At 55.9% G+C, this 20,221-nt stretch overlaps 1 protein-coding gene across 2 annotated transcripts in view; it reads right to left on the reverse strand.

The window, feature by feature from the left end:
* Positions 1-20,221, reverse strand: part of GRIP2 (glutamate receptor interacting protein 2) — a gene marked incomplete at its 5' end in the record, with an annotated part of 76,788 nt that overhangs the window by 35,832 nt on the left and 20,735 nt on the right. The window contains one exon of one of the 2 annotated variants that reach the window (XM_079794366.1): positions 9,597-9,651. The exons of the other annotated variant lie outside the window; for it this stretch is intronic. Within the exon in view, the coding sequence (XP_079650492.1) occupies positions 9,597-9,651 (55 nt within the window). Of the gene's footprint in view, positions 1-9,596; positions 9,652-20,221 lie in introns of those variants that run through there. 2 annotated transcript variants of the gene reach the window in all.

Consider the following 20,221-nt stretch of genomic DNA (forward strand, 5'->3'; position numbering starts at 1 on the left):
AACCTCGAGGAAGCAGAGGAAAAGGGGGGCCGATTGCTGGGCATGTGCAGTGGCTGAACGCCAGGCCTGCTAGGTGCCCAGGTGGCCAGCACAGATGCAACGGATGGCCCGTGAGGGGCACTGGGAACGCCTAGGGGAACTGGCAGGGCCACTGAGCTGGTGGGCAGCAGCCCCATGGTCAGGAAAGGCCCTGCCACCTTTGCACCCTCAGGTTTTGTTAGATGTTGGAGGATGGATTGCTGTGTGACCTGGGGCACATGTCTAAACCTCTCTGGCCATCAGCTTCCTCGCCTGTAGAATGGGATAATAAAAGCACCCAGCCCCTGGAGTTGGGGAGACCACATATTAATGAATCAGAAAACGTTCATCCATCTACTTTCCTGCCATGAATGTCACACCAACACTGAGAAAGAGACCAGAGAGGCAGAACTTGAAGGTCAGATGCGCCCAGGTTCACATCCCAGCCCGGCCAGCTGTGTGATTCTGGGGGAGTCACTCTGTCTGGGCTTCTACGTCCCCACCCACGAGGAGTGAGGGCAGAGCCCTAGGAAGGGCTTTGCGGCCTGTGACTGTCCAACACTCACTCATGACCTCTTCCCTGCATGGGGCCAGGCCCGCAGCCCTTCTTGGTGTCTCTTAATGGGGCACCATTGGCACCACTGGTGGGACATTCTCTGCTGTGCTGGGCTGTTTTCCATACTGAAGGACCCCTGGCGTCCCTGACCCTTGCCCACCATGGGCAGTGACCACTGCAATTAGGAACCAACCTACCCCAGGCTGCAGGATGGGAAAACTGAGACCCAGAGAGGGCCCCCCAGTGCTGAGCGGGGGCCTAGACCTCAGCCTTTCCTTCCTTTCAGGCCCCAGGGCCGGGTCCATCACAGCCACACAATCAAGTCCATCACAATCAAGCCGTGTCCTGAGCCCAACGGGGTGGGTCCCTGAGTGACAGCCGGAAATGAAGTCTGGGTGCAGAGATGGCGATTTGAGGATGAGAGATAAACCCTTTATTGCTGTTCCCTTGCTTCTTCCTCCCTCTCTCCTCACACCACCCAGGAGGTCAGGCTAGGACAATGGCTTCCCAGCCTGGTGGTTAAACTTTTCTATAAGGTGGGCATTATCGTCCCCATTTCACCAATGGGGAAACTGAGACCCAGTCTGTGATCCCACCAGTAGCAGGTGAAGGCCACTAGGTGACTCCCTCATTGAGGTGCTGTTTGGCTGTGGCCCCACTTTGGCCAAGTTGCCCGACATCTCCCCCCACCTCCAGTGCCCCCCCCCACACCTGACTTCAGGGCAGGCTGAGTTGTGCCTCAGGGGTAATGCCCACCCATGGGCCACTCCCAGGCTGTGGCTGCAGGCTGACACCTGCCAGTCCCCAGCCTGACACCGCAGCCTTCCTCCAGCCCTGGGGGGCAAGGGGCATGCAAGGTCAAGGGGTCTCCGGTGACTGCGAGAGCCAGCCTGGCAGTCCGTGTGCACAGACCAGGGGAGAGGAAGGTCCGGATCGGGGAGGAGCCCAGCGGATGGCTCTTCAGGACCAGGTGGAGCAGAAACTGTGCCAAGCTCTGTTTTCAGCATTCTACATCTATTTTCTCATTTCAGAGATGCGGAAATGTGGTCCAGAGAGGTACAACCACTTGCTCTTAGTCACACAGAGCGTGAGGGGTGAGCTGGGACTGGAACCCAGGCCCTCCTGATGCCATCCACACAAGCACCGTATCCAGAGCCTCCTGAGAAACGCACGCACGGAGGGCTCTCACCAGCCCACTCCTGTGCACACGATGCAGGAAGGACAGAGGAACTGTGGGGTGGGGGTTCCCGAGCTGCTGTTCACACAGGACCTCCTCTGTGATAAGAACATCACACATGATGTCGGAACACCCGTGTCTCTCGCAGGAGGGATTATACTCCAAGAGGATTACAGGAGCCCAGACAACAAAGGGGCCAAGAGTCAAGGTGGCTCAGGGGAGAAGTCCAGGCAAGCTGCCTGGTGGAGGCAGCATTTGAGCTAAGCCTTGAGAAACAAAAGAACCAAACACTCGAAGATGAGGCAGGAAGGGCATTCCAGGCAGAGGGGACAGCCCGGCAAAGGGTGGGAGGGGGAAGGTGCACCTGATGTGTAGGGAAAGGCACTGACCAGCACGGCAGGTCAGAGGGCTCCAAAACCGAAGGTGGGCTGGACAGGCAAGTGGGCTGGGTCCTGATTGACAGAGACCTGCCTTAGAGGAGGGAATGTACTGAATGGGGCATTCCTGGCACTGTGGCTGCCACGTGGGTGGCATTTGAGGAGGAGCGGGCTCTCCTACGTCGTCTCCAGTGTGATGATGGGAGGGTGGGACACAAAGGGCCAGTGCAGCCACAGGGGAACGAAGCCATCAGGGGTGTGCTGGAGCCTCAGCACGATGCCCTCTGGTGGCTGGTGATCAACGAGACGTTGGGAGGCACAGGCCTTTTCCTGTGCCCTCATGTCCAGGGGGGTGGGAGACTGGCCTCAGGCCAAGGTGGCGAAGACTGTGCCTGGAATCCTACCTTCTACCCTCTAGTTCAAGCATTACCTTCTGAACAAGTGCAAATGCCCCAGGAGAAGAGGGAAGAGGCTAACATTGATAGAGCGCTTACTGGGTACCCAGCGTTTTATGTCAGGGTCTCTCGGAATCTTTCCAAAGTCCTGCTGATCCCATTTTACAGAGGAGAAACTGAGGCCCAGAGGAGAAGGAACTTGGCCAAGGACTCCAGCAGGGATGGGCCCAGGGTCAGATCATCAGAAACGGGTGCTCCCACCTCAGGTCCTTTACATGTGCTCTTCCCGCTGCCTGGGGCCCCCTCCCCCTCATTCATCCTTCGGACCCAACCTAAAAACTGCTTCTACTGAGAAGCCCACCCCGACTACACCAAGCGGGTCCCCTTTACCCTCTCCTCCAATGCATTTGCTCACCTGCTCTTTCCCATTAAATGGGAGATCCTCAACTGTCCAACTCATTGACTTTGACCCTGTGCCCAGGACTGGGCCTTGCACACAGTGAACGCTAAGTGTTCGCTGAATGAGTGAATGAGAAATCCATGATGAATACACATAGCCTCTAGGTGGCTACCGTGGAAAGAAACCAATAATGTGTCCCCTCTAACGCTTCAATCTGATGCAGGAAATCCTTCCTGCTGTCTGGTACAGCTTGTACAGCTCCACAAATGGGGAGCTCACCACCCCAGGAGCAGCCCACTTCATTCCTAAACAGTTGTGAGGGATGAGAGCCACTCTGACATCCTGAGCTGAAGCCTGCCTTCCTGGCCCAGTACCACCCTTCATAGTCTCAGGGGCTGTGTCTGGTCCCAGGTCATGGCCTCTGAGCCCTGGCAGGCGCAGCCACAGCTTAGAGTCTGGATATGGCTTCAGCGGGGAGCCGCCAGCTCCCTTCCCATCCTGTGGGCCTCTCCCCAGTGTGAGGCTGGACAACGTGGGTGGCCATTCACCCCATCAGTCTGGGGCGGTGCTCATATGTGTGTCTTTCATCCCCTATAGATTTCAGCGTGCTTTTCCCCTCCGGTGTGTTTGCTTCAGGCTGGAATCTCTTTTTACAGGCGAGGAAACTGGACTTCGGAGGACAGGAGACCGAGGAACTCGGGTGTCTGGCTCCAAAGCCTTCCTCGCGGTTCAGGAGACACATGTGCTCAGAAAGGCTTTGTGTGGCCGTTTTATCTTATGTTGTGCCCTCCTGGTGGACTCGACTATTGAAAGAGAACCCTGCACTGCGGGCGGATGGTGGAAGCTCAGGCAGGGTGCTAATTTGGGAGGGACCCCGCACAGCCCAGTTTAGAATATGCCAGTGAGATCCAGGCAGCAGGTGCTCCCTGGTCGAGGTGTGGGGTGCGGGCTCTGCAGGGTTAGAGGCGGGCTCTGAGAGAAGCCATGTGCTTGAGGACGAGGCCTGACCCTGAGATTTCTGGGCCAGTGCCTGCTGCCTGCCAGCTGAGGCACCCACATTCCATGGCATCCTCCATGCTGTTCAGGAAGAATCACTGGGTGGTTGCCAACTGGTGTCCAGGTCCAGCCTGCCCCTCTCCAGCCTCGCCTCCCCGCACCAAGCTCCCTGAGCCCTCTCGCACCTCCCCGACTTTACACTCATGGCCCCCCAGGAATGTGCTCTCTCTAATCCCTCCCCTGCCTGCCCAAACCCTGCAAGTCCCCCAACGTTGCCCCACTGTCCCTTCCCCCAGGAAGCCTTCCCTGATCCTCCAGCTGGTTGATGCCTCATCCCGCTTTTGTCAGCTGACCAGATGTCCCCTCTTTCTTGCCCCTCTTCCCCCAGATGAGCCTGACACCAGAGTGGTGATGAACATTCTAGCTGCCCCCTGCCAGTCTGGTAGCACCCCCTCCTCCAGCAGGAGCACCACAGAGGGCCTTACGGGGCCCTGGGTTCAAGTCCTGGCTCCACCTTGAGCAAAACTGGCCTTGGCATCCCCATGTGTAAAATGGGGGTACATGTGTGGGCTGGGGCAGGAGTAGGACCTGTGGTCTCAGGGGGCTGCTTCTGCTCCACCCTCAGCCAGCCTGAGACGCCCTCTCCTCGGTCCCCAGCTTGGCTCCAAATGACCGCCAGCTGTTTCTAAACGTCAAACAAACCGTCCTCGGTAGACCCATTCTGCAAACGGGGCACTGAGACTCGGGGTGGGGGGGGGGGCGGGGGGCAGGGGCCTTCCCCAAGGTCGCCTGCAGGGCCCCCAGGTGCCCCAGTTGCGTGCTGTGAGCATTTGCCAAATATGTGCCCCTCTTACCCACCCACCTGCCCACACATCTGCTTATGAGTCACCGCCACCTCGGCCAAGACAGCAAAATGCAGGGCTGCAGAGACAAGGTCAGCTCAAGGAGAGCAAGTAGGCAGAAGGGGAGAGGCTAAGAGGAGGCTTCCAGCCACCGGAGAGCAGAGCCAGAGGCACAGAAGGGAAACCGAGGCCAGGAGGAGCAGGGACCTGTTCAAGGACCACAGAGAGTGGGCTCAGCCTTGGTCTCCTGTCTGATGGACGTGTCTTCCGCTCCATCAGGCCATCTCCCCGGAGAGGGAGACAGGGCCAGTGGCCTTCACAATTAACTGGGCAATTAAGACAGGCAGATGGTCCCGCTGGACTGAACATTCAAGCCGACACACGGAAACGATGCTGGGACCTTAGCTGACGAGATGAGTGCTGGTTGTGGTGTGTGACACAGGCAAGGCACGTGTGCTAGCAGGACGTTCACCCAAAGTGTGTGCCTGGGATTTTGGGGGGGTGGGGGGGGGACGGCTTATCTACCTGCTCTGTCCTGTCGACTTCCCCAGACCTGGGCTCAACTCTAGGCTCTGCCCAGGAAGGACCCAGACAGGCTGGGGCATGGACAGAGGTGGTGACCAGGTGGGGAGGGTGCAAGATCCTGGGAAGTGGGGGCTCAGCCTGGAGGGGGGCCTTGCAGGACCCTATCCCTCTCTGCAGGGCTGTCCGGGGGCAGAAGGAGCAGAGTGAGGGCAGAGAACCTTGGGGGACCCAGGAGAAGACAGACCAGTAGCCACACACTGAGAATGCAACAGAGGGGTCCCCTGCTCCTGGTGGGGGAGACGGGATAGCTGACCGCTGAGAAATGCCCGCTGGAGAGCCATTGGTGCTTTGAAGTCAGCAGGCTTGGCTCGGAGGCCCCGACTGCGCCATCTCCCTCCTAGCTGACCTTGGAAAGGCCCTTCCGCTTTTGAGTTTCCTCACCTGCAAAACGGGGCAATTTAGCTCACAGCTCGCAGGGCTGCTGTGAGGATGAGCACGTCCATGTCAAGGACTTAGCACGGTGCCTGGCCTGGCGTACAGCAAGTGCTCAATCAGTGCTTGAGGAACAAAGAACAGGTCCAGAGGTTCACTCCAGGCTGCCTGGATTCCAGGAGCAATTCCGAGGATGAGTTTATCCCTGGCTCCTTGGGAAAGAAAGAAATCCCATGGCCTGAGACACCACGGCTGACCTGAACTTCGGGGGCCCACTCATCGAGGGGGCAGAGGCCTGGGAGCAGGCTGCTGTTCTGGCACTGGGGGAGGGGATGCTTCCCACCTGGGGGGTCAGATCTGAGACCGCTTCTCGGCTGCCGCAGTGTGAAAAATGCCAGGAGCCGGATGTGGAGGCGTGTTGGAGACAGAGGAGAGCCTCATTACGGAGGGAAGGAAGGAGTGAATAATTCATCACAGACGTGCCCATGGAGGGGGTGGATGGACAAAGCTGGGAGGGGGGGCACAGCACAGCACTTCCTGTGCCCAGGAGGCCCATGCAGCCAGAAGAAGAGGTTACTATCCTTAATAACCTTGTTATGCTAAAACTGCCCATTGCACCTCTAATACATCACTCTGCCCGCCCTGGCCGGGGAGGTCTGGGGTAGGCCCCTGCCCAGAGCCTCCCTGCGTTTATCTCCCCCACACATGGAAGCAAATCCCTCACTCTTTGCATTGAATGTGACCATTTTGTGGCCTCAGAGGCCAAAGCACAGCCCCTTGGGAAACCTCACTGAACCGATCTGATCTCCCAGAATCCTCCATTCCACCCTTTAGGGAGGCGCTGTCATTACGTCTAAGCTTTGGAGGAAGTGTGACCCGGGAGAGTGTGTCCTCTGCAGGCACGGAGGTCCAGCACCCGGGTGTTATAGAGTCAGGCCCTCCCCTCCTCGGCCTCCATTTCCTCCCTGTCCAGATGCAGACAGCAAATGACATTGCAGGAACCATCTGAGGTCAGCCGGGGTGGACACTGGGTGTCCAGCATGGCAGAGGGGCCCGCCTCTCTGGGTGCACCAGAGGTGCTCTCCCTGGGACTGAAATCGGGGAAGCCAAGCCAGGACCGAACACCTCCTGCCCCCAGTCCGGCCCAGGCAGGAAGTGCTGCTTCTGCATGTAAGCAAAGCCTCCAATCCCAGTCTGGGGGGTGCTCAGCTGACCCTGTGGCCCAGGGATCCCACCTCAAGCAATCACAAGGTGAGGAACTTCGGGGTCCTACCACATAAGATGGGAAACAGAAAGGCCTATTAAAAATATGGGCTGAGTCCTAACCGGTTTGGCTCAGTGCATAGGGCGTCGGCCTGCGGACTCAAGGATCCCAGGTTCGATTCCGGTCAAGGGCATGTACCTTGGTTGCGGGCACATCCCCAGTGGGGAGTGTGCAGGAGGCAGCTGATCGATGTTTCTAACTCTCTATCCCTCTCCCTTCCTCTCTGTAAAAAATCAATAAAACATATTTTAAAAAAATATATTGGCTGGGCCTGGCCAGTGTGCCTCAATTGGCTGGGCGCTGTCCAGAGCACTGAAAGGGTGCCAGTTCCTTTCCCAGTCAGGGCACAAGCCAGGTTGCAGGCTCCATCCCTGGTAGAGGCATGTAGGAGGCAGCAGATCAAGGTTTTGCTCTCACATGGATGTTTCTCTCTCTCTCTCTTTCTCCCTCTCCCTTCCTTTCTATCTAAATATCAATAAAATATTAAATACACACACACACACACACACACACACACACACACACACACATAGGTTAGACGTGGGGAGGCGTGTCCTCAGACATTTAAAAAAGTATTTTGGAAGAGAAAACACCTCTGTGTTCTTAAATCTTTCTCCCTTGAGCTTTCGTCTTCACAAATGGATGGCCGGGTTCACTGTCTGGGCAAACAAGTGTTAAGTGCCTCCTGTAGAGCCCCCATAAAGGAATGGAGGGAGACAGCACTCAGTCAATCAGGGCTCCCTCCCTCCTTGTTAGGGGTTGCTGGTGTGTGTATGGGGCAGGGGTGGGGGCAAGCAGTGAGGGGGAAGAGGAAGCAAAGTGGCTGGACCTCTGGTGGGAAGATTGAATTAAAAATTACCAGGTGTCTACTGTGTGCCAGGCCCGGCTCCAATCTTCCCAACTCATCTCTGCAATCTGGGGAGGATGGCTCTCCTTGGGTCCATTTTACTGATGAGGAAACTGACCGAGGTTCTGCCTGGGCCACCCTGGAAGTAAGATTGAATGCAGGTCTGCTGGGAACCAGGGGCACTTCCTGCTTCTCCGCAGGGGGCAGACCCTGATCTATAGCAGTTAGTTGGCTATTCTCCAAAGCGCAAAGCTGGAGCAGCCCTGGATCCCTCCAGCCTAGGAGGATCCCACTGGGTTCTCAGGGTCTGTGGCCCTGAATTGGACAACAGCCCTGATGGGGGAGGGGCTTCTCCCTTGGGGAGGTCCCAACACAGGGAAACCCTGTCCCTGATGCGCTTCAGGCTTTGGCTGTCCTGTCCCTGTGGAAGGGGCTTAGGGACCTCTAGGATATCAGACCACCAGCTGCCGTGGGCCAGCGCGGAGCCTCGAGTCCTGTGTCTCCCCATGGACCCTTGCTACCCTTGATGACTCCTGAGGAAGCCCCTCCCCATGTAGGCCCCTCAGAGCCTGGAACATGCTCATGGCAGTTATGGGAGCTGCCTTGAGAGGGCCTCCGTATGTCCGCTGTGTGGCCTTGGGCAAGTTATTTAACCTCTCTGTGCCTCAGCTTCTCCCTTTGCACAATGAGAATAAGGATGGGGCCAACCTTGCAGGGCTGTTGTGAGGAGCTAATGAGTTAATGCATTGCCTGGCGCACAGTGGCACTGAATTAACGACAGTTACTGTTGTTCTTATTAGCAGTGTGATTATTCTTAGTTCTGAGGCCTGAAACACAGAGATGGTGATCCCACCACCTCCCACCTCCCCCCTCCCCTCCACGCTGTAGATGGAGAAATGGCAGCACCGGGAGGCCTGGGGGGTGGAGGGGGATGGCGGCGGCGGGGGGGGGGGGGGTTAGGGGCGGGGGGAGCTGACTTCCAGCTCCAGACACTTCTCCCAGCCCCACTCCCACCCCAGCCTATCCTCCACCCTGAGCCCCTCCTGGGACTCTCTAAGGCGCTGGACACCTGTCCAGGGATGGGGCCCTGCACATGCTGGGACTCAGCATAGACTCAGTTTCATTCAGGGCCAAGACCTGCCTTTGCCCTCACCCCCCCCCCCCAACACACACACACACTCCCCTCACAGAGCCCCTGTCTCCTCCCACCCCCCATCCCCCCCAAGCAACCCCCACTACACACACACACACACACACACACACACACAGCACCCCTGCCAGCCCAGACATGGAGAGTCTCACTCCCAGAACAGGGAGGAAAGAAAAGACCATCAGGGACATGCCATGTGCGGGGACGACGAAGGAGACTGGCACAGAAAAGTAGAGAGGAGGGGAGGGAGGGAGGCACACATAGAGAGAGGCCATGGGATGGACCGGGGTGGGGGTGACGGTGACGGTGGGGATGGGGAGGGGGAGGGGGGTGGACAGACAGGAGAAACAGTGAGAGGGAGAGACAGGCAGAAAGAAAGAGAGAGTTAGAGAGACACAGACACAAAGAGTATGGAAGAGAAACCCAAAAAGCGCCAGAAGACATCGGGTCAAGGTGAACCAGGAAGAGACGGGCAGGGAGGGGAGGCCCGGGCGGAGGTCCCTTGGGCCCCTCAGCCTCGCCCTCCATCCAGACCCAGGTCCTGCCGCCCAGCCCCCGGGCAGGCAGCAGTGTCTGCCCCGCAATCCGTCCCCGTCCCCTTCCGCTCCGCTCGGTACCTTTGGGCCGCCGCCTCACCACGCCCAGACGCCACCTGAGTGACACAGCCAGCATCGCCTCCTGCCCTGGGGGCCCTGGGCCAGGGCCAGCCCTGCCGAGGTCCCGTCCCGCTCCGGAGCCCAGCGCTCTCCGCTCCTCCGCGCTCGGAGCTGCCTGCACTCGCCGGCGGCGGCTGGGAGCTCCCTGCCCCGCCTTCCCCGAGTTGCTAAAATAGAGAACCCTCCCCGGAGCCAGCGGTTGTGGCATCGGTGGCGGCGGCAAGGCCCTTCCTCCACGCCAGCCTGGCTGGAAAGGGCAGCCCTGGGTGTTCTGGACCCTGCGGCCAACTTCCAGGCCCCACCCCGCAAGCCCTCTTCCTCCCAAAGCGCTCCCCTTGCCCGCCCCTTCTTTGGCCCCAATCTACCAGCCCCACTCCCTCCTTCCCTACGCTGGACTGTCCCAAGCCCCCAGGCTTGCACTTGCAGGTCCTCCAGCAGGAATGCCCTTCCTCTCTGGCTCCATTCAACTTCTGGGAGTGTGTGCTCAGCGTCCTGAGACCCCTGTTTGCTGGCGTCCTTGCCTGCTGGGTCTCAGTTATGCTTTTCATACGAGGTTGGGAGTATCTACTCACCCCCACGACCACAAGTTCCCAATGACACGGACAGGGTCCACGGGTCCTGGGTCCCCTGTGGTCAGCCCAGGCACTTGATGGGGTCATCGGTATCATCCAGAGACCCCTTCAGGGCTGAGAAGGGAGCCCAGACCGTCCGAATCCAGAGCAGGGGCTCTGGCCAAGAGGGAGCCACCTCTTTTTGTTCTTGTTTTAAATATATTTTTATTGATTTCAGAGAGGAAGGGAGAGGGAGGGAGATATAGAAACATCAATGATGAGAGAGAATCATCGCTTGGCTGCCTCCTGCACGCCCCCTATTGGGATGGAGCCTGCAACCTGGGCAGGTGCCCTGACTGGGAATCGAACTGTGACCTCCTGGTTCACAGGTCGGCACTCAACCACTGAGCCACACGGCAAGGCGGAGGAGGCTCTCGTTCACTGTCTGTGATGAGAAGATCAAGGGCCCAGTGACATGTGGAACGTACAGCAATAAATAAGGCTGCACAGGAAGGTGGTTGCTGAGGCACCAGGGGTGGGGGAGACCCAGAGGCCTGGCCTAGGAGGGTTTCCTGTCACCAGTTTGCCCTGGAGGATGCCCGGTAAATGTCCCAAGCTCCACAAGTGAGGACACCCCCAGGGCTGCATCCACACATGGATAGAGAGGTGGGTTGGCCCACAAAAAATCCAGGCCAGCCTCCACCCCTCCATTCTGCTTTTCCCATCCCTGCCGCACAAAGCCTCAGAGGTCCCAGTTGCTGCCACCCCCCACCAGCTTCCAGAAACAAATTAGCATCTCATCAGAAATGCCTTTAATCTTCTCCAGGCCCTTTCTTCCCTTGGCCCAAGTGGTGACATTTCTGCCTCCCAGCTCTTTTGATGTAAAAGAGACGGAAGCCTCTAAGCTTTAGAGAAGGGGTGGGCGGGGTGAGGGGCAGACCCCTCTTAACTGCTTCTCCAGGCTGGGGGAGGGAGAGGATGAGGACCATCCACCCATCTATTCTCTTACTCAACAAATATTTATTAAGCACCTTCTGTGTGCCAGGCCCCGAGGCACCACCATGAACAAAATCAAGCCCTCACGGTGCTGATGTTCTAGTGGGGAAGACAGAGAAGAAATGACAACTGTAATAACGGAATAAAGGTTACAGTATGTTAGAGGTGAAACACAGGAGGACTAAATGGAGCAGGGAGAGGGGTCTGGGAGCACAGAGGGAGATGTTCCCCTTTATAAAGGGGGTAGTCTCCCCAGGACCCACACTGTGGTCTTACGGCCTCTTCCCACTCTAAGGGCCCCCGGGGCTCCTCAGAGAAACAGCTGATTCCAGGACGGGGGCGGGGAAAGTACTAGAGCCTGGGACATCGTGTGGCACCAGGAAGTCGAAAGGACACAGGCCAGCTTGTGGGGCTCCCATTGGCCAATATCTGGGGCAACTTGAACATCAAAAAGAATAATGACTGCAAAACTGTAAAAATCCATGTGTTCATGATTCTCAAAAGAAAAAAAAAATCGCACGGGTCCCTTTGGAGGTAGTTAAGGCACAACCTCATTATTCTGTAAACAGAAAATGAAGGTAAAGAATGAAACATTTATCCTGTCTTCCTGTATGAACAGTATTTTAGAACCTAATAAGAGAAAGTCATTCTTTACAGAAGAACCACAGCAAGTAAGTGCAAAGAAAAGAGTAGAATTGAAAAACCACCTTTTTGCAGCCCTAATGAAATGAAGGCTCTGGCCATCAATGCAAGGCTGAAAGGGACTGAGTGACAGAGGCACCAGGCAGGTAGCCCTTGACTCCGTGGACCCATCTTAGCATCACCAAAAGGGGAACATTCTGGCATACGTGCCTCTGATAGGATGTGGAAGGAAGACCATAAGTACCATCCATGGTGTATTCTTGCCTACAGACTTGAACCTGAATCAAATCCAGGTTTAGACCCAAAGACCAGTGGACAGAAAGTACAAGGGACAGAGAATGTGTTAAATGATACCACAAGGACATTCCACAGGACAAATGACCCGGTTTCGCCAACAAGTAATTAGAGGGAAAAAAGAGGAAGAAGGGACGGTTATAGATTAAAAGAGACTTAAGAGACCCATCAACCAAATGCAATATGAGGACCTTAGCTGGATCCTGATTTGAATAAACCAAGTGTGAAGACATTTGGGAGATAAGACGGAGAAACTGCACAAGGATTGGCTATGAGATGATATTAAGGAATTACGGTTAATTCTTTGGGCTGATGCTATTGTAATAATATTTAAGAAAAAGTCTTTATCTGTTGGAGATACAGATGAAACACAAAAAGTTCAAGATTTGCCCTTAAAACGCCTCAGGGGTATCCCTGTGTTACATGTACCAGTTAGAAGTAAATAAAAATTCGAAATATAAAAATAAAAAGAAGCATGGGGGTTATAAAAGGCCTCACTGAGAAGGTGACATTTGAAGAAAAGCTGAAAAGAGGGAGAGAGCCATGGGGGGGGGGGGGGTTCCAGCAGGGAGGGGGCAGAGCAGGTCTGGGTGTCCAAGGAGGGGGACGCGTGAGGGAAGGGCGAGGGGGGTGTAATGCAGGGCTTCCTGAGCACTCTGGCGTTTCCTCTGCGTGAGATAGGGAAGCCGTGCAGCATTTGAGCAGAGAAGAGACATGGTCTGACCTGTGATTTAACACCATCCTCTGGCTGCTGGAGGGAGAAGGGACTGTAGGGGGTGAGGACAAAGACAGGGCGACCAGGGAGGAGGTCCCTGCACAAGGCTGGGAGCCCAAGGTCATTGGGGACAGGGGAGAACAGAATCTGCTTTTTTAAAAGGTGGAGCTGCCTTCCTCTGCCAGGGTTAAACATTTGCAAAACAGCTGATGGATGTTCCTTTCTCTGGGGTAGCGGCAGGAGCTCCAGGTCAAAAAGGCCTGGTGGTCTCTGTGTGGTCACTTCCCACTCTGGGCCTCAGTTTCCCCATTGGTAAAATGAAGATGATGATTTAAAAACAATCATTAGGCTGCTCTATGGAGACAGCAGAGGTGAAAAGGCCCTGCAAACTGGTAAGGGCTGGGCCTGTGTGGCCAAAAGAGAAACAGCCTTTATTGGGCAACTACTACATAACGAGGCTCTCCGGGCACCAAGCCTCACCTTATCAAAGGTGCCATCACCGGGGGAGCCGAAAACAGCTCGGGCAGAATCAGGAATGTTGCTGGGTTCTATCCAACTACGCTAGTTGAGTAGAATCACTGCCTCATGTTGCTCTGCAACAAATCTGAGGCACTCATGTTCAGAAAGCGAAACTGATGGTTCCAGCATCACGTGGCTTCAGGTGGTAAAGGAGGGATTTCCCACACAATCCAGGCCCTTCCGCCTTCTCCAGACCCCCTCCCAGGCCAAGCACCAGGAACCAGCCCCACAGGGGAGCAGAAACCCCGCCAGGGAAAACAGCTCATCTATCTGGTGGTTCTAAAACGATTCCGAGCCAAAAAAGAAAGCACCACCACGAATTTTCTTCCGGCATGGGCCAGGGTGGCTGTCGGACAGGTGCACCAACAGGGACACCTGCCAGGAAACAGGCGGCCGTCTGTTAATGTTCCTGGCACTGCCTTCCTGGTGTAATAATTAGGCGCAAATGCCCGGGCAGGCACCACTAATGAATATGCAGAATACATGGGGGGGGGGGCACTTGGGTGGAGGGGACAGAAATGCTGTAATTATGGCCCTCAAGTCCCATGGGGCCCAGGCTTGGCCAGGACCCCTCCCCAATCTAGGCTCTGCCAGCACCGGTCCGGGGACTTTGTGTTAGGGTCGCCGAAGGCGGATGGCACGAGGAGCGCGAGAATGCGCCTCACACTTTCCTTGTCCCTAACGTGGCCAGGCACCAGGTGGCTGTGACAGCCTCATGAAGTAACACGAGTCTGGGGCCGGGGAGGGCTCTGTGAACGGGACCTCTCTTCTAACGATGTGCCAGGCATTTGCCTTCAGAATGCCGTTCCGCCTCTGGAAAACGGGGATCAAAATAACTCACTTTTATCCAGCATGACTCTGCACTAGACATTCCCAGGCTTTGTACACATTGACCCTCTCTGTCACCCCACGAGGGGACGGCTACGATGAGCCCCATGTGGGGACCAAGGAACACGGAGCATAAGCAAAAGGCCAAGGTCACAGGCTCGGAGCCTGAACCCCAGCAGGCTGGCTCCAAGCCCCCATGTGCAACCCACTCTGCTGTGCTTCCTGAACACAGACGCCTCTGTTGTGGTCTCCCCAGGAGCGTGTGGGCGGGTGTGACTAAACACAGCAAACGTGGCAGAATGAGCAGTGAAGAACCAGCAGCACCGCTTCCAGCACCGCGGGTCTCCGTGTCCCTCCACCTTGTGTTCTGCTGCGTGGCCCTCCCCACAGGCTGGACAGCCGGGGCGCCCTGTCCTGGGAGGCCCTCCTGGGTTCCGGCCAGCTGTGTGACCACGGGGCCACCACTGCCCCGTCGGCACCATGGGGACAGCCACCGGGCATGTCAGGTGGTTGGGAAGGTTCTCCCGGGTCAAATGTGGGAGTTGGTATCATGCCCACCCCACCCTCTTCCCTTGGCACCAGCCAGGGAGACCCCCATCTGGGAACTGGGGGGCAGCCTGCAGGGCACACAAGATTGAAACCATGCAGCCTCTCGGGCCCCAGGATGATGGATCCAGACCACAGAGCATTCATCATGTGTCCACACCACACTGGGTTCCGACCACAGGCCATTAGAACAGTGCGGAGAGTGCCAGGATTACAGGCATGGAAGCCACAGCGGTGAGTGGGCCCCAGCCACAACCATCAGATCCAGGGTGAGGACAGGCAGAGGGATTGCATTGTGGGACCCAAGACCTTGTCCAAAGGGACAGTATGAGTGGTTGGTTCTTGCCAAGCAGATTAGGATCTCCCAAAGCTCCTTTCCACAGCTCCTGACTCCTCCAACCTTACCCTCAATCCCACCAAACGCCCCTTCCCAAAGCCTTGGCTGAGAGAGGCAGTTACATGGCCACTGCATGCCCTGGGACAAGTCCCTGCCTGCTCTGGGCCTCAGTTTCCCCACTGTAAAATTAAGGGGTTGGCCCTTTCTGAGGGTTAGTTCGCCTCTGATAACCTGTGAAATGTTTACGTCACTCTTTTCTCCCTCTCTACAACCTTCTGTGGCTCCCAAAGGACCACGCTTGAATGAATGAATGAATGAGTGAATGAATGAATGAGCGAGGAACTCTCCTGAAGTCTGATCAGTGCTTTATCTTATTCGTCTCCCATGCCCCTGGAATCTGGGCCGCTGCGCTAGGTCTCCTAGATAAACCAGGTCCTTCTGCCCTTCTTTACCACAGGCCTTCTCCTTGGAAAGCCCTCCTGGTCACCTCCTAATGACTTCCGATAGATCACCTCCTCCAGAAAGCCCTTCCTGAATCCTCAGGCCCTCGCTAACTTCTCTCCACACGTTGCTGGACCAACGGGACACTCCTTAGCACCCCACTGCTCCCTGCATTCCCCACCACCACCACCCCCGCCACAGTCCAGCTATCAGCATCATTCACCTGTACAACAGCAGCAGCCTCCACCCTCTCCTTCCATAATCCACCTTCCTCATGGCGTCAGAAATCAGACCCGCTCTCTCCCCTGCTTATGCACTCCCCTGGCTCCCAGGACACACTAGATGAGACCCAAATACCTACACGGCGAACAAGATGCCATTTGTTCAGTCCCCGGGGACCCTCCACTCCAGCCTCCCACTGGCCTCCCACCATTTCTCAACCACTGGGCCTTTGCACCTGATGTGCCTTGGGCCCGGAGCCCCATTCCCATGGTTCCTCCCTCGCTCTCCCCTCTAGGTCCTCATTCAAATATCATCTTCTCCATGACTATGGAAAGGTGCAGACCTCACTCCCCAGCACCCTACCCCTTCCCTGCTTTATTATTTCCATAGCATTTGTCACTGACACACCACTTTTTACTTCTATTGCTTATTAATTGTCTGTCTCCCCCACTAGGATGTCGGCTGTGACCACAACCTGTCCCGGCATACAGCAGGTGCTCAATGAATACTTGTTCAGGGGGGGACTCCAAGTCACACCTAGTCTTGAGGCATTTTCTTGCTCTTTGCTGGCTGTTAGTCCTGCCACGGAGGTCAACTGTGCTCCAGATGCATTCCTCTCCGTTTCCCCCTTAGTTTGGGGCAGATATTGGCTCGAGGTCACTCAGCAACGAAAGCAGAGCTAGGATTTGAATCCAGGTCACTCTTTCAATCTGGTCCTGGGCATTGAACAAATCTCTGCCCAAAAAAGGCTCTGCAAAACCTTTGCTGGAAGAAGAGGACAGCCCCTGCCCTGACCGGGTGGCACAGATGGTTACAGTGTCGTCCCCTACACCAGAAGGTTGTGGGTTCGATACCCGGTCTGGGCACGTACAGGAGGCAACCGATCAATGTTTCTCTCACATTGATGTTTATCTCTTTCTCCCTTCCTCTCTCTCTAAAAATAAATTTAAAAAAACACCATATTCTTGGGTGAGGACTTAAAAAAAAAGAAGTGGACAGGCCCCCTGAGAGGAAGCCCAGCCACAAGTCATTCAAAGTTCTTTGCCACCCTGTGGGTAGCAGCGGAGTAAGGCCAGCCATCCATCAAGGCTAGACTTAATGAGGCTATTAAGTGCCAGGGCCTTCCATGGGGACCTGCGTGCCTCTGGGCTGCAGGGTCATGTGACATCCCAGGAATCAGGAGAGACAGCAAGAGGTTCAGGCTGATGCCACTCCAGAGGTAAGGAAAACCTGGGGTCAGAGTGAGGTCACCATTCACAGGGGGCTCTTCTTGTCCGCAAACCAGGGTCTGCCTGAGGCTCGGGCAGCAGAAGCATTGAGAGAAAAAAATAATGATGATGACAGCAGTGACAATCCAGTACCATTTATTCCAGGCCCCATGCGTTCATTTGTACTCCATCATGTATTCACGCACTCACGAAATAGTTGCTGAACAGCTCTTATGTTCCAGCGGTGAATACAACTCGCAGCACTTGCATTCCAGTAGAGAAGACAGACAATAAACAGAACAAATATGCACTACAAGGTAGGTTGAAATAAGCATGTTGAAGGAAAATAAAGAGAGGTGAGAGGATTGTGTGTGTGAGGTACCCCTTTGATCAAGTCTTGACACAAGTGAAGGAACTGGGGGACCCAGCATGCAGATCTCTGAGCCAGGAAGAGGACACAAACCGTGCAAAGGCCCTGAGGCAGGACTGTGCCTGAGGATCAGCAAGGAAGCCAGTGTGGCTGGAGCTGAGTGAGTGACAGAGCAGATGTCTCAGAGGATGTCAGGGAGGTCACAGGGGCAGACCACAGCGGGCTGGGTTGGCTGTAGTGAGGACTTTGGCTTTTCTGCTGAGGGAGGTGGGATGCGTCGGAGGGATGTGACAGGACCCCTCTGGCTTCTGGGGAAGAACAGACTGTGGGGAGTGAGGATGAAGGAGAGGGGACCCGTGAGGAGGCCACTGCAACCATGCGAGCAAGAGGTGCTGGGGGCTTGGGCCAGGAGGGGTTCAGGGCATGTTTTGAAGAAAAATGGTGACTCTATAGACGCACACAGCCCTCTGAGGCTGGGAGAAGTACATCTACTTCACAGAAGAGAAAACGGAGTCTCAGAGAGGTTCAGTCACTTGCCCAGTGCCATGCAGTAAGGAAGTATCAGAGCTGGGATTATAACCCAGGCCATCGGGCTCCAAAACCTGTGCTCTCTCATCATGACGGCCAGGAGGGTCTCCTGGGGTACAAGGTTCAGGGTCTGAGGTCAGTAGGGGCGCTTCCCCATCCCATCACCAGCCCTTGATTCAGCTACATAGTGAAGCTGGAGAGGAGACCAGAGGAACGCTCGTGCGGGAGGCAGGGAGAGATGGGACAGGTGAGAGTGAGAGAGGAGGTGGCTGGGGACATATTCCCAGCTTCCTGGATGCTTGGGAAGTGTGCTGGACACAGGGAGCAATCGGCAAACATCCCTGTAAGGAGGCAGTGGAGAGCGGGGCGCCCTAGCTGTGTGACCTTCAGCTCATCATTTACTCTCTCTGTGCCTCGGTTTCCTCACCTGCCAAAAGGGGCTGTTGTGGGGGTAAACAAATAGCAAGTGCTGGCACGGCAGATGCAGGGCGTGGTAATTTAGCTGACAGGCGGCAGCAGGGCCACCAGGGGCATGGGCAGGGGATGCAGCAAAGCCTCCTCACTCTGTCCCCGCTGTCCTGCCTTCAGGGTGTTGCCTCACACTCTACGTCCGTCTTCTGCTGTGGACCCAGGGCCTCCCTCCATTAATTCCGGAGTGACAGCCGTGACCGATTTGGGCCTGCTTGCCTGGAAGTCCAACTGCAGGGGGAGGAAAAGATTAACATTCCTTCTGAAACCAGGAGATTCACTAAATGACATGGTGGCTGAGAGCTGGGTTCTCAGAATCATGCTGTGCCAGAGAAAGCTTCTGGTCCAAAACTGCGCCCCACCCATTTTACCAGATGGGGAAACTGAGGCCAAAGAGGGAGGGACATTCTCTCAATGCTTCTGCTGCCCAAGCCTCAGACAGACCCTGGTTTGTGGACACTTTGAGCCACCAGATCCCCAGGTACCCACTGCCCCCCGTCCTGGTTCCTGAGGTTTAGGGGATCCAGGCAAGGTAATCATGTGGGCCAGAAAGGATGGCCGAGGGCCTGTGGGCCACACAAACCCTCTGGGTGCTGGATCATGAGAGATCCAGGGGGTCCTGAGGGAGATGCCTGGAGACATGACGGGGAGAGGAATTTGGGAAGAATTTCCGAATTTTCACACCTGGATCTCCTTCCCTGGGTCAGGCTCTGTGCTGCTGTCCTTTCTATGTGTAATCCCGTCAGATCCTCGCGACCACACTAGAAGGCCGGTGTTTTCAGTTAAAACAGCCATCACGCACAGAGGGGAAATGACTTGCCCACGGTCCCACAGCTGGTGAGCGTCAGAGCTGGGAGCTGGGCCGGATGGCCTGAGCTCAAGCTGCTTCAGCCTCTGCCCCCCGGGCTCCCTTTCAGGAGCACCCAGATCCCCCACCAGGCATGCCAGCCAGGCTTCTGAATGTCATGGGAGAAAATCAGCCCTGCCTGACAGCTGGCTCCAGACCTCCTTTCAGGGAGGAGGCAGATTTGGGCAAATACCAGGCAGAGGGTATGTGACAGCCAGTGGGTCAGGGGGCCAGGGCAGCAGGGTTGGTGGCCATCCTGAGAAAGTCAGAAGGAGGAGGGGAGCATGGAGAGGCTGAAAAGATCACCCCTCACAGCAGTGGTCAGAGGCACAACCACTACTGAGGACCATTCTAAGAAGGTCTCCATGGGAACCAAGGAAACTGAGGCACAGAGAAAGTAAGTGATGTGCTGAAGGTTACACAGCTGGTGCACCCTGTGGGGACCCTGGGCCAGGCCCCGTTCTAAGCACTTTATGTATACAAACTCACTTAACCCTCACAAAAACCTTTGCAACACCTACTAATATTATTCCCATTTTTCAGGTGAGAAAAACTGAGGCTCAGAGAGATGAAGCATCTTGCTCAAGGTCACCAGCTAGCAAGTGGCTGAGCCAGGATTTACACCCAGGCTGTCTGGTTCCAGCATCTATGCAGAGAAAGAGGGGCTTGAGGCAATGGGGAAAGCTGAGGGAAGGACTTTTAAGGACAAGGGTTCTGATGTTCAATGAGAAGATATGTGAGTTTGTGCAATGAAACTCCCTTCACTGCCTCCTCCTGGCCAGCATCTTAGTCAAGCTGCCATTCTACATCCCTCTTCGGGGTGTCCATGTCCCAGCCTAACCCCAGATGGGCATCCTGGGAATAGAGCCCACTTGTGGGTCAGGGATGTGAACTTTACACATGCCTGAAGCAGCAGCACCAGGTCAGAGCCAGGGGGCTGGGGTGGGGTTGCTCTGGGTGCAAAGAAACACTGGAGGGTATTCGGGCTGCTTAGGGCCCGGATTGGGGGTGTTGAGGCAATTACAACCTCAGCCAGATTAAAAGCAGAATTATGCTAAGTGTAGTCTGTGGCCC

The sequence above is a fragment of the Cnephaeus nilssonii genome (assembly GCF_951640355.1).
Source record: "Cnephaeus nilssonii genome assembly, chromosome: 17".
NCBI lineage: Eukaryota > Metazoa > Chordata > Mammalia > Chiroptera > Vespertilionidae > Cnephaeus > Cnephaeus nilssonii.